This window comes from Thecamonas trahens, assembly GCF_000142905.1.
Source record: "Thecamonas trahens ATCC 50062 unplaced genomic scaffold supercont1.20, whole genome shotgun sequence".
Lineage (NCBI taxonomy): Eukaryota > Apusomonadida > Apusomonadidae > Thecamonas > Thecamonas trahens.
In genome coordinates this window covers 120596-133109 of record NW_013657660.1, presented here as the reverse complement: position 1 = coordinate 133109, position 12514 = coordinate 120596, and the positions used below count along the sequence as shown (strand labels likewise).

Genomic DNA, 12514 nt, shown 5'->3' with positions numbered 1-12514 from the left:
CCACACAACACATAGCTGGAGCACAGACTCTTCATCGCCCTTCCCGCTCCCCCCCTCTTCCCCGTGGATGGGTTCCACTCGATTTCCTCTAATTCTCATCGCAGCGGTAAACGTGTCATGGGACACGCCATGCCGTGACGGGTGATCAACGCACAGAGGCGGGTGCGGTGGACTGACGAGGTTCTTGACGGCCATCAGGAGCACCCACTCCTCCCTCCACCCACTCTACCCTTTCACAGCATTTGCTTCATTTCAAACTGTTCATAGCCATGCTCAGGCTCCGCTGCTTGGCTCTCAGCGGCGGTGCGGGCGGGCTGGGCGGGCTGGGGGCGCGCCTGGTGTCGCGTCGTTTGGCGTGTGCTGCGGCGCGCGCAGATGGTGGCGGGTGCGATGGGCGCGATGGGCATGGTGAGGAGAGCGAAATGGCAGCGGGTGAGCACGAGCATGTGGTGTTCTTTGATGGCGAGTGCCTGCTTTGTCTGGGGAGCGTCTCGTGGCTGAGTGAGCATGATCCAGACGTTTTGCTGCGGTTTGCGCCGATGCAGGGCGTAACGGCCCATGCGCTCCTGCCAGCGGCTGTGCGCGACGATCCCGAGTCTTTTGTGTACTTGCGGCGCGGCGAGCAGCTGGTGCGGTCGCAGGCAGCGTTGGCTGTGGTGCAGGCGACTGGGTGCGAGCCGTGGGCGAGCATGGCGCGAGTGGCGGGGGCGGTGGTGCCACAGGCGCTTGCCGACGCGGTCTACGGCCTGGTGGCACGCCACCGGCTGCAGGTCTTTGGGCGGGTCGAGGCCGACAAGCCCGGAACGTCGGCGTGCCCGTTGCCGTCTCCAGAGCAGGCGCGGCGGCTGCTGCCTTGACTAGTGGCGAGCGGGCGCGAGGAAGAACTCGATGACTGCGTTGCGCAGCTGGGCGTGGTTGATGGTCGGCGGAGTGTGGGGCATCCCGTTGAGAACCACGCGCTCGACGGCGTAGTCGGCCGGCGAGGCCGCATGGCGGACGACGGTGCAGTTGAGCGGGGCGAGAAAGACCTTGGCAAAGACTGGCGAGCCGAGGATGTACTCATCAGATCCGCCGAGCGGGTAGAAGCCCCACGACGCAAAAGCGGCCCACGACGAGAGCTCTCCGTAGTCGTCGTTGCCCGGGATGCCACCGGGCTCGGTAGTGTAGACCTTGTCGAGCAGCTTGCGAGTGATCCGCTCGGTCAGCGCCCGCCCGCCGGGCACAAGCGCCGGCTGCCACGGGACGAGTAGGTCGGGTTCGTTGCCGGCCCAGTAGAACGGGTTGGGGAGGAAGGTCGACGGGTCGTCGAACGAGCGGTCGAGGAACTTGCCGACAGCGTGGAGGAAGGCGGCCGGTCCGCCCATGAGCTCTGCGAGCGCAGTCGTGTTCTGCGGGACAAAGTACGACCACTGCCAGGCGTTGCCCTCGGTGAAGAGCGTGCCCCACTCGATGTCGTTCGGGGGCAGTCGACGGCGCCGGCGCAAGTCCGACCGCACATGATGCCGCGGCCGCTGTTCCACAGCTTTCGCGGAGCGGCCTGCGCGCGGGCGGCAAAGTAAGCCGCGTCGTCGGTCTTGCCCAGCGCCACCGCCATGTTAGCAATGGCCCAGTCGTCGGCGGCGTAGGCGAGCGTCCTCGATACCGATCGCGAGCTCTTGTCCGAGCACACGTAGCCGAGGCGGACGTAGTCGGCGACGTCGGAGCGCCCGGCCTCGCGCTGCGACTCCATGGCCGAGGCGCGAAAGGCGGCGTAGAGCGAGGTCAGGTTGTAGTTGCGGATGCCTTTGGCCCAGGCCTCGGCCACAATAAGGTCGGCATGGGTCCCGATCATGCAACCGGTGTAGCCGTTGGCCAGAGGCCAGCGCGGAACGTACCCGCCCTGCGCCCGCATCAGATCGAGCGAGTGCACAAAGTCGCCGAGGTACGCCGGCTGCAGGATCGAGAGCAGGCCCATCTGCGAGCGAAAGACGTCCCACAGCGAGCCATCGGACGCGTACGCGTTGTGCGCATCGTCGAGGCGGTGGACCTTGCTGTCAAAGCCGAGATACACCCGACCGGCCTCGAGATAGTTTGTCGGCGCCGAGTGGGCGTGGTAGAGCGCGGTGTAGTACTTGGTAGCCAGCTCGGGCACGGCGCCGCCGTCGTCGACCACCGCCGCGTTGCCCAGGACCGCCTCCCAGTCGGCGATCGACGCCGCCAGCGCAGCGTCAAAGTCGGATGCGGTCGCCTGCTCGTGCGCAAGGTTGGCCGCGGCCTGCTCGGCCGAGATGATCGAGATGCCGAGCGCGAGCTCGAGCTTGCCGGCGCAGGCGGAAGCGCCCGCGAGCTTGATCCAGCCTCCGGCGCCAGGCCCGGCTGTGGTGCCGGGTCCGGCAGCCGGCTCGCCGTTAGTGCCCCAGGTCCCGACCTCGATTACACACCCAGGCGGAGCGGTGAGAAGTCCGGAAAAGTGGGCGTAGACGCCACCAAAGCGTTCCGAGAGCGAGCCCATGACATGGATGTGGCCCGAGAGCGCCACAGCGCCCGACGTACCGTCGGGGGAAGCAACGACTACGCTCGCGTTGGCGCACGACTTGTCCTTGACCACGTGCGAGGCTGCAAGGTAGAGGTATGTCTCGTGGTCATCGAGGGTGTAGCGATGAAAGGCGGCGGTGGGGCGAGCGGTGAGCTCGACGTTGGCCTTGCAGCTCTCCAACTCTACCGCGTAGTAGCCGGGAAAGGCCGACTCCCTAGAGTGGGAGAAGCGCGATGCCCAGCATCCGTCAAACTTGGTGGTGCAGCTCTGATGCGGTGGTTTGCGGGCGAGCATGACGCCGATGACGCCGAGATCAGGTGCGCCTGCGCCCTGCATGTGCAGGTGGGAGAAGGCGCGGATCTTGCCGTCGACGTCATCGTGGTAGTAGTAGCCACCAAAGTGGTTGAAGATCTCGTAGATCAGGCCTGTCGTATCCGGCGATGCCCGGACGAGACCAAACGGGGCCTGTGCTCCCGGCGGCGTCGACCCGATACCGAATCCGGTCCCGCCTGTTCCGATGAACGGGTCCACATGCCGGCCGAGTGGGCCGGGCGCGGGGCTGGAGAGAGTGGAGTCGGGAGTGGCGACGGCGGTGGTGAGAACCAGGGCGAGGGCGAGGGCGAGGGTGAGGGCGAGGGAGAGCAGGTGCATGGTGTGTGTGTGTGTGTGTGTGTGTGTGTGTGTGTGTGTGTGTGTGTGTGTGTGTGTGTGTGTGTGTGTGTGTGTGTGCGTGTGCGGTAGAGGTGTGTGTGTGTGTGTGTGTGTGTGTGTGTGTGTGTGTGTGTTTGAATGGATGTGGTGCTGACAGGCGCACGTGCTGCTCTGCACACTGCCCAGACTGATGGATGAACATAACTGCCCAGACTGATGGATGAACATAGCTGTGGGATGATCAGATATGGGCATGTGCGAGAATAAGCAAGAATGGGCTTCGATCCCCCCCCCCCCCCCCCCCCCCCTCCCCCCCCCGCTCCCCCCCTCTCTTCCTCCCCGTACTCACTCTGCCTCTCTGCTCAACGGCACTCGTCTTGCGACAAGGGGTGGTGGGCGTATGGCGACAGAGCTTGCCCAGCTGCAGGCTCAGCTGCAATCGACCTTTGCCGCCCCGTCTGCTGTGCGCATTACCCAGTCGAATGCGGTGGTATGTGCTGCCTGTGCGACTCCCTTTGTGTGGTGGTGTTGGGGAGGGGGGGGGGGAGGGGGGGTGGGGGACTCACTGCGGACGACACGGACACGGACACGGACACGGATACGGACACGGACGACGCTGGCGTGATCTGCCCCGACAATGTGCAACATTGATGACAGGAGCTTGTGCAACGACTCAAAGAGCTCCAACTGGTTGACGTGCTGTTTACCCGCGATGGCTCGGCGTTCGTGACCCCGCAGCATCTGGAAGATGAGGTCGCCGACGAAGTGGCACTGGCCGGCCGTGTCCGTATCGCTGAGGTCGCCGACACGCTTTTGGTCGAGTACGTCGAGGTCGAGGCCGCGGTCCGCCGGCGCCTGGCCCGCAACCCTACAGCGCTGGTTCTGGTTGGTGACGAGATCTTGCATCCGCCGTATCTCGAGGAGTTGATGTCCGAGGTACTGGATGAGGCGATCGCTCATGGCGTGCTTCCGCTCGCTACGGCCGTTGTCCGCGTCGCGCTTCCATCAAGCTTTCTCCGGCAGCAGCTTGAGGCCCTGGTCTCGCGCGACTCGCGGCTCGTTCTTCTCGACGCCGCCCTCTACTCGCAGGTCTTTCTCGACCGTATCATGGCCCGGGTCCGTGGCCGGCTCCGCGCCGCGCTGCTTCCGACTCGACTCAACGTAGTGCTTGCTGCGAGTGGAGCCGAGGGCCACGCTGAGCGAATCGAGGCTCTGGTGGCCCGCGAGGCCGGCTCCGGCAAGCTCGACGGGACGCTCGCTGGCTCGGGCGTTGCTGCCACATGGGTGCCGGATGTGTACACCCAAGCGCGGGTCGACGCCGTCGAGCGCCAGCTCGAGGTCAACTCGGTCGTCCTCTACTCGGTCCTTGCCGAGTGCGGGTTTGACGGCGGCGCGGCCTTTGCGCATGCGCGGTGGGGCGAGTCAGGCGTGGCGCTCGAGTCTGTCTTTGTCGCTTCGTCGCACCTCGACGTAGTCGACGCCATTGCAGGCGCTGCGCTGGCGCCCGATGGCCCGGGCTTTGTCTCGCTCCGCTCTGCGCTGCACCCGGACATTGGACCAGACGACACTGCGCTTGTGCTCGAGCGCGGTTTGCTGCCGTGCCTCGGTGGCGACGTTCAGGTGCTCGACGAGCGCGGGGCGGCGGTGGCGATCGCAGGACGGCTGATGGAGGTGCTGAGGGCTGCAGTGTCGGACGCGGTCGAGACCGCTCTGGAGGCTGGCGCGTACGAGTCAGTCTTTCTCGCGCTGGTCCAGCTCGAGGAGGGCAAGGCTGGAGCGCGGAGCAAGCGCGGGCGGTCCGACCACGCGTCTGCCGCCGCCAAAGGTCTGGTAGCTGAGCTGACTCTTCCTGTCGACGCCGTCGAGGCTGCTGTGTCGACGGCGAGCCCGGAGCTAGGCCGCGAGGCTGAGTGCCTTGACGCGGTCACCGCCGCGCTTGTGGGTGAGTCCAAGGCGATGATTGCGGGAGCGCTGCGGAGCGCCCTCGAGCGGCGGTCGGTCCTCCGCGCAGCGGCGCCCGAGTTCAGCGGTGGTTCGAGCGAGCCGAGCCCTGAGCAGGCGATGGTCTCCGAGGTCGCGGGCGAGCTCGAGGTTTATGCGGCCGGAGTGCGGTACGTGGCCGAGCTGGCTTCGGGAGCGTCGACATCGCCCGGCGTCGCGCACGCTCTTGAGGCGCATGTCCTCAAGACAGTTGCACTGCCGCTGGTGGACGCGCTGGTAGCGTCGGCACTTGCGGCGACCGGCAGCGAGCTGCCGCAGCCTGTCACCGCGAGCAAGCGCAAGAAAGCAATCAAGACGCTGACCGAGCCGCCGCGCGACACATTACTGGCGCTGGTCAAGGCCGGCACACCGGGTAAGGCCGCCAAGAGTCCCGAGGCCCAGGCTGCGCTCGAGGCGCATCCGGCCGGCGAGCGGATCGACAAGTTCCTGGCAGCGCTGATGGCGGCGGCACCGGTCCTCGATCTCGCGCTAGAGGCGGGCTCGTGCGCCGAGCCGAGCGCCCAGGACGGCCGGCGGCAGGCGCACATGGCGGTGGTGGCGGACGCACTGGGCGCTGCCACCGATCCGGCCGACGCGCTCCAGCTAGTCCTTGTCTACCTCTTTGCCAGCGACCACCACGCGTTGGTCAACGTCGCCGGGCGCGACGTCGGGCGGATGGTGAGCCTCTACACAAGCGTGGCCGACAGCGCGGAACAGCTGGCACGGGCCGAGCTCCTCACCTCGCTCTACGACGTCACCTACGAGTGGCTGATCGGGCGGCGGGCGGACGCTGCGCTCGGAGCGCGGGCCGTCGAGCTTGTTCGCGACATGGGGCTTCTGCTTGGCGTGACCGCCGAACGATAATCCTTAACGGTACGGTCGTTTGGACGCGTCGTCGCGCATCTCAATGTGAACATCTCGATGATGCTTGACTTCCCGTTGGGAGGCGCGCCCGCACATGATGGCGGCCGACATGTAGATGCCCGCCTGACGAGTTGCCGTCGCGGTGACGGACGCCTGGGAGCACGCGCGAGGCGCGCGAGGTGCCGCACGGCGCCGATACGGCGGCGGGCGCGGACGGTGCGGAGCTCGTCGTTGACGACCCCGACGACCGGGAAGGAGAGCATGACAGAGTTGAACACAGCGGCCGGACGGGAGATCGCAAAGGCGTCTTGCGACGGACGAGCTTGATGGACATTGCGACGTCTGTGGAGCGTCATGGAGCGCGGCTTGCGCGATGGACAATGTCCATTCCGAACGATAAACAGGTGGGCCAATTGGCGGGCAGGGCGGCGCCAAATGGCCACCACCAACACTTCTCTCTGGGCAGAGCAGGGCGGCGAGGCTTGGCATGCCGCGGAAGGAGAAGCTTGTGTTCTGGCACGGGGTGCTGCACCTCGGGGCGGAGGAGCACCCGTTCTTTGACATCTCCATGCGGTTCGACGAGAACACCGAGGAGTGGCTGGTGGAGAGCACCGACGTGCCGCCACTGGTGGTCGACGACTCGCATGTCTTGGAGGTCCGCTGGCTGGTCGAGGCCGACGCTGTCGCCTGCGAGTCGCGCTTCCTTGTGGCCTCGGAGAAGCTCCGCATCCAGCCGGCCGAGCTCCCGTCGGTGCTTCCGGCGCGGCAGCGCCATCGGCGTGGGTCGACGGCCGGCGGAATGATGGCCGGCCCCTCGATCGCGTCTGCCATTGCCCGCGGCGGGGAGTCGAGCTCGGACGTGTCGGGCTCGGGCAGCCGGAGCCGGAGCGTGAGCGGGAGCGGCGACGGCGAGTGGGATCCGGGCGCGTCGGTGTGGGATGAAGAGCTCTTTGCCTCGCTGGCGGAGGAGCAGTCAACACGCGATGCGGTGGCCTCTGTCGACGCGCTCAAGCTGGAGCGGCGGGTGCTGGAGCGGGCGGCGCGGGAGGACCGCGACGTGCCGTCGCGGCACAGCCAGCCGTCACGGGTCTTTGCTTCTGTGGCCGGCACGGGCTCGTTCCGGTTGATGCGGCACTGGCTCTACGACGTGTGGCTGCTCAAGGGGGTGAGTGTTCGCATTCCTGCAGCACGGCTGCTCGCGCTGCCGGACGTGCTGCAGCCTGTGCGGTGGCGGCTGCCGACGACGACCAAGGCGCCGATTCTCAAAAAGGTGCAGCGGTCGATCCGGTACGGCAAGAAGCGGATCAAGAGGTAGCAGGGAAGGAGGGGGGGGGGGGGGGGGGGGAGGAGCGAGCGGCAGTCGATAGTCGCGTTTACAGGTTTGCCTTCTCAGCAACGCCAGCAAGGCGGTCATGGTCTCTGCGACCGGGTCCGCGGTTGAGCTTCATGTGACCGGACATGAGGTGGCCGGAGGAGAGGGCGGCGCAGAGCGAGAGCTCGCCGGCCATGACGGTGGCCGCGACGATGGATGCGAGGCGCTGGGCGTTGTTGCCGTCCTCGCCCGAGCCGTGGACGCCCATCATCTTGAGGCAGGCGGACTGGGCGGGGAGGGTGGTGCCGCCGCCGATGGTGCCGACCTCGATGGAGGGCATGTTGACCGAGACGTACAGGTCCTGGCCGTCGTTGATGTCCTCCATGGTGACGAGGCACGCGCTCGACTCGACGTTCTGGGCCGGGTCCTGACCCGCGGCGATAAAGGCGGCGGTGACGATGTTGGAGGCGTGCGCGTTCTGGCCGCCTATTGAGCCGGCGACTGCCGAGCCGACCAGGTTCTTGCAGTAGTTGACATACGCCATGGACTTCACAGACGACTTGAGGAGGGTGCGGACGACGTCGCCCTTGATGACGGCGTCGGCCGAGACGGACTTGCCGCGGCCCTCGACCCAGTTGATGGCAGCAAACTTCTTGTCGGTGCAGACGTTGCCGGAGAGGGCCATGACGTCAAAGTCGAAGGGGGCGTTCTCCGAGAGGTGGGCGAGCGCCTTCTCGACGCCCTTGCCGGTCATGTTCATGCCCATGGCCGCACCAGGCTTGCAGGCAAAGCGCAGGTACACAAGGTTACCGGCAAAGCGAGCGTCAATCGAGACGAGCTTGGCAAAGCGCGAGGTCGACTCAAACTGGGCGCGGACCTCCTCAAAGTTGCGCTCGATGTACTCGACAAACTTGGTGGCCTCCGAGAGCGACTCGAGGCGGAGGACCGGGGCGCGGGTCATGGCGTCCTTGGTGATGGCGGTCGTCGCGCCGCCGGAGAGGGTAATGGCCTTGCATCCGCGTGCCGTCGACGCAATGAGGGCGCCCTCGGTGGTGGCCATTGGCACCTGGTACACGGTGCCGTCGACCAGGAGCGGGCCGGCGACGCCGACGGGAATGGGCATGTAGCCCACGACGTTCTCGGCGCACCGCCCGTGGATGTTCGAGTAGTCGAAGCCCTTGTACGGCAGATCGGCGAGGGTGTCCTTGGCGTCGACAAAGGTCGAGATCTGGTCGTCGACAATGCGCCGCCGGATGCGGACCGCCCGCTCGTAGTCCTGCTCGAGCTCGTTCTCCAGATCAAAGAACTTGACCTCACCGTTGACCACAGCCTCCATGATCTCCTCATCGGTCATGTCCACCGGGCGCTTGGCCTCGCCTGCCGCCGCCTTCTCGGCCGCCACCGCCGCCTGCGAGCTGAACGCCGCACTGGCCGAAGCCGTCACCGCTGCCGCCACCGGCTGGGCCCATGCCCGGACGGCCACACGAGCCAGCCCGAGTCCCAGCATAGCTACTGTGTGCATGGGGAGGAGGAGGAGGAGGAGGAGGAGGAGGAGTGAGTATGTTTGAGACGGGTGGACGGAGGACGGAGAGTGTGTGTATGTGCGTGTGTGTGTGGGGTGGTGGTGGTGGTGGTGGTGGTGGTGGTGGTGGTGGTGGTGGTGGGTGGGGGTGGGGAGGGGGAGGAGGAAGAGCGTTGCCTGCGTCGCAGAAAATGCATCATCCACCGCCTCAACCCTATGGGGGTGGACGGGGAGGGGACGGGATGGGGTGTGTATGGTGTGTGGTGTGTGGTGGAGGGGATAGTGTGTGTGTGTGTGTGTGTGTGTGATGGTAGTGTGTAGGGAGTGTGCCTGTGGCTATGGCTGTGACAATGGCTCCATGTGTGTGTGTGTGTGTGTGTGTGTGTGTGTGTGTGTGTGGCTGTGGCGCCTTTCTTGCCCGTTGGCATGGTCGTACCTTGTTGTGAATGAATGAGAGGCAGAGGCCGATGCTGTGGTGAGCGAGTGGTGTGCGAGTGGTGAGCGAGTGGTGAGCGAGTGGTGTGCGAGTGGTGAGGGATGGGTGATGGGTGATGGGTGATGGGTGATGGGTGATGGCTGGTGGTTGATGGCTGGTGGTTGATGGGTGGTGGCAGGTGGGTGGCCTGGGTGGCCTAGGTGGCCTGCGTCTCCGGGTGTCGTGGTGCTGTTTACGGGTTATGGGTCATCGCGCGGATTGAGGGCAACCTTAAAGGCGTGCGGCTCGGCGATGAGTGAGAAGGGATGGGAGGTGGCATGCTGGCCGGCTTGGTAGCACTCTTCACACAGGTTGACGTGGTCTGCGCACGTCTTGCTCGCGCATTGGTAGCGCGGGCCGACAATGGGCGTGGCGCCGCATCCAGTGCACACGATCTGTGGATGATACACGGTCTCCTTGTCCATTCGCGGCGGGAGAAAGGTGAGGATCGACATGGGCGTCTCGAGCTTGGCGTACATGTGGGTCGGCACGCCCTTGTTGGCCTCGTAGCACTCGCTGCAGAGCGATTCGCTCAGCTCGCACCCGTCGTCCTTGCACAGGTACCTCGTCCCTGTGATCGGCTCCTCCGAGCAGCCATCGCACCGGATTCCTGGATGATACACCTCTCCTACCACCCGTCGTTTCAGTGTCCCCATCCCCGCTCACTCGGTGAGCACCTTGTCGTCCTGCCCGTCCCGCACCTGCCGCAGCTTGCGCCACGCGCGCACCACCGCCTCCCCCCTCCCCCTCTCGCACATGCCACTCCACCTCCTACATACGCTTCGAACCTCTGGAAGCCATCAGTCTCTGTTGTGGTGAGAAAGGTGTGTCGCTTCAAGCCCACCTCGCCCTCTCCCCCTCGTCGCCCTGTCTGTTGTTCGCTGCCATCAATCGTTCGCTGCCATCGTTCGCAACAATCGTTCCTTTACAAGCGTTCGCTACAATCGTTCGCTACAATCGTTCGCTACAATCGTTCGCTATAATCGTTCGCTATAATCGTTCGCTGCCATCATTCACCACCATCACCACCATCACCACGCACCATCACCACCATCACCACCATCACCATCACCACCACCACCATCACCATCACCACCACCATCACCACCACCATCATTCACCCGTTCGCCTGCCAACCACTTGATCGTTTCCTCTTGATCATTCCCCCCCCCCCCCCCCTCCCCCCTCCCCCCTCCCCCCCTCCCCCCTCCCCTCTCCCACCTCCCATACCCACACCCCTCCCCACACCATGCACCCCCCTCCCCCTCCATCCTCCTCTCCGCCTTTGCTCTCACTCTCGCAACGGCTGCTGCTGCTGCTGCTGCGCCCGTGGCCTGCACCCAGACGGCCTTCTTTCCGTGGACAGAGGTGACATGCGGCGAGTTGGCGCACGTGACGACGGTGACGGTGGCGAGCGCGGCAAGAGCGGCAGAGGCTGCGCACGGCCTGCCGCTTCGAAAGAGGCTCGCCCGATGGGAAGAGCGGAACAAGGTGGTGTCATCCTGGCTCGCCGCCCGCGGCAAGCCGGCAGAGCTGGGCAAGGTCCATCCCGACGACTTTTTCGAGTTTATTCCGACCTTTGTCACGGCGCTCCCGGCGTGGGTGTGAGCAAGGCGTGGAGCGGCCAGTCGTTCTCGCGGCATTGCTTTGAGACTGCGACGGCGTCGATGGCCGAGTGCGGCGCAAGCTGCGTCGAGATTACCATGGACGTGGCCGGCAAGGCCTCGCCGCTCTGTGAGGATCTGTATCTGTTCGGCTCGGTCGAGACCTTTCACGTCCACGAGTTTGCTTTGGCTGGGCGGCACCGGGTGACGCTCCGCGGCTTGTCGCCGGTGGAGCTGGCGGATCTCAAGGCCAACGGCATGCGGGTCTTCCACTTCAAGTCAGAGGTCCTTGCCGACGTGGTCGCCTTTGCCGACACCCTCGCCATGTTCTTGCAGGGCAACCTCCCGATCGGGCCGCCGGACGTCTCGGCTCACGAGGCCGCGCTCAACGTGGCCTTTCTGGAGGAGAAAATGCAGATCACGCTCGAGCCGCGGGACGCCGGCCTGGTCAACATGAGCCAGATTGTGCCGACGCTGGAGAACGGCGACTTTTTCGGCATCATCCGCCTCGACGGCCTTGATCCCATGATCGCCTGGGGCATGGGCTCGCTCCTCACCGGCCACACGGTAGCGGTGTGGAAGCCGAGCGTGCCCACCACCGTCAACGGCGTCACCTACCCGCCCGGCGTTTACATTACCGAGTCGCAGACCAAGTCGCACTACTGGCCGGTCAACCTCATCCAGATCAACCCCATCGACAAGTGGATCGAGATGGCCCACGCGGCTTCGTACAACGTCGTCCACCTTCCGCTCAAGCCCGCCGTCCGCGCCGCGCTCAACGAGTCTGCCATGGCCGCCTACCTCGACGAGGTCGTCGGCACTGTCTACGGCTTTGCTAACTTTCTCGTCGGCTGGATTGACTCGCCCGACGACAACTACCCGGAGCCACTCTCGCTCCAGCTCGTGGGCATCGTCTTTGCGCTCCTCGAAAAGATCTCGCCGCCGACCGCCGAGCTCATGTGGAACCAGATGCTCAATCACAGGCTCAACACAACCGGGCTCGACTGCTACCAGCTCTACGCCGAGATGGCCGCCCGCAACCTCAGCCTCGGCGCCGTCCTCTCCATCCCGGAGCAGGACGACTGGCGCTACCTCATGCCCGGCTGGGCCCATCCCGACAAGCCCATCCCGGCCTCGGTCTGCGACGTCCACGTTTGTCGATTCCTCAAGGCCGGTGGCGCCTTTGGCTCCCTCACCCCGCACATCCAGTGCACCGAGTTTACCAACTGGGACGTCTACTCGCTCGACTTTTACGATCCGACCCCGGCCCGCCCGCAGACCTGCGTCGACGCCGACCCGGACGCTCCGCTCTGCCAGCTCATGGGCACCATCAAGCAGCCGCTCCACATGGCCGGCTCCGTCACGCCCTATCCTCACATGCGCGAGCACTGCGGCGGCATCGCACCCAACTACTACTGGGGCCAAAAGTGCTGAGAGTGCCCAAAACTCGATCCCCTTTGGGGGCCGGAGCCGGGGAGGGACGGGGGGGGGGGAGTGCCTGGCTGGCACTCCTCCACCTCACACTCTCTTCGCCAGTCAATGAACCTCTCATTTCCGTTGCTCACTTTGCCTCTACCACTCCACTCCCTGA

General features: G+C 65.5%; 7 protein-coding genes across 7 annotated transcripts; 4 read left to right on the top strand and 3 right to left on the bottom strand.

The window, feature by feature from the left end:
* Positions 1-422: 422 nt before the first annotated feature.
* AMSG_04612 (thiol-disulfide oxidoreductase DCC) lies at positions 423-2304 on the top strand (the record flags this gene model as incomplete). The annotated part of the gene is made up of 1 exon (XM_013902833.1): positions 423-2304. The coding sequence occupies one exon, from the start codon at positions 423-425 to the stop codon at positions 855-857; it is 435 nt and encodes a 144-aa protein (XP_013758287.1). The 3' UTR covers positions 858-2304.
* Positions 858-3193, bottom strand: AMSG_04611 (alpha-1,2-mannosidase; the record flags this gene model as incomplete). Its single annotated transcript, XM_013902832.1, has 2 exons — positions 1472-3193; positions 858-1445 (listed from the first exon to the last, which is right to left on the bottom strand). The coding sequence occupies exons 1-2, from the start codon at positions 3164-3166 to the stop codon at positions 858-860; spliced, it is 2283 nt and encodes a 760-aa protein (XP_013758286.1). The 5' UTR covers positions 3167-3193.
* A 373-nt stretch (positions 3194-3566) lies between these two features.
* On the top strand, positions 3567-6010 carry AMSG_04610 (uncharacterized protein; the record flags this gene model as incomplete). Its single annotated transcript, XM_013902831.1, has 2 exons — positions 3567-3656; positions 3824-6010. The coding sequence occupies 2 exons, from the start codon at positions 3567-3569 to the stop codon at positions 6008-6010; spliced, it is 2277 nt and encodes a 758-aa protein (XP_013758285.1).
* A 487-nt stretch (positions 6011-6497) lies between these two features.
* Positions 6498-7325, top strand: AMSG_04609 (uncharacterized protein; the record flags this gene model as incomplete). Its single annotated transcript, XM_013902830.1, has 1 exon — positions 6498-7325. The coding sequence occupies one exon, from the start codon at positions 6498-6500 to the stop codon at positions 7323-7325; it is 828 nt and encodes a 275-aa protein (XP_013758284.1).
* Positions 7326-7365: 40 nt separating this feature from the next.
* On the bottom strand, positions 7366-9299 carry AMSG_04608 (3-hydroxy-3-methylglutaryl-coenzyme A reductase 1). The gene is made up of 2 exons (XM_013902829.1): positions 9281-9299; positions 7366-8834 (listed from the first exon to the last, which is right to left on the bottom strand). The coding sequence occupies exon 2, from the start codon at positions 8827-8829 to the stop codon at positions 7384-7386; it is 1446 nt and encodes a 481-aa protein (XP_013758283.1). The 5' UTR covers positions 8830-8834; positions 9281-9299; the 3' UTR covers positions 7366-7383.
* Positions 9300-9492: 193 nt separating this feature from the next.
* On the bottom strand, positions 9493-10144 carry AMSG_04607 (uncharacterized protein). Its single transcript, XM_013902828.1, has 2 exons — positions 10099-10144; positions 9493-9947 (listed from the first exon to the last, which is right to left on the bottom strand). The coding sequence occupies exons 1-2, from the start codon at positions 10118-10120 to the stop codon at positions 9520-9522; spliced, it is 450 nt and encodes a 149-aa protein (XP_013758282.1). The 5' UTR covers positions 10121-10144; the 3' UTR covers positions 9493-9519.
* A 548-nt stretch (positions 10145-10692) lies between these two features.
* AMSG_04606 (uncharacterized protein) lies at positions 10693-12357 on the top strand (the record flags this gene model as incomplete). The annotated part of the gene is made up of 3 exons (XM_013902827.1): positions 10693-10720; positions 10752-10917; positions 10941-12357. The coding sequence occupies 3 exons, from the start codon at positions 10693-10695 to the stop codon at positions 12355-12357; spliced, it is 1611 nt and encodes a 536-aa protein (XP_013758281.1).
* Positions 12358-12514: the final 157 nt, after the last annotated feature.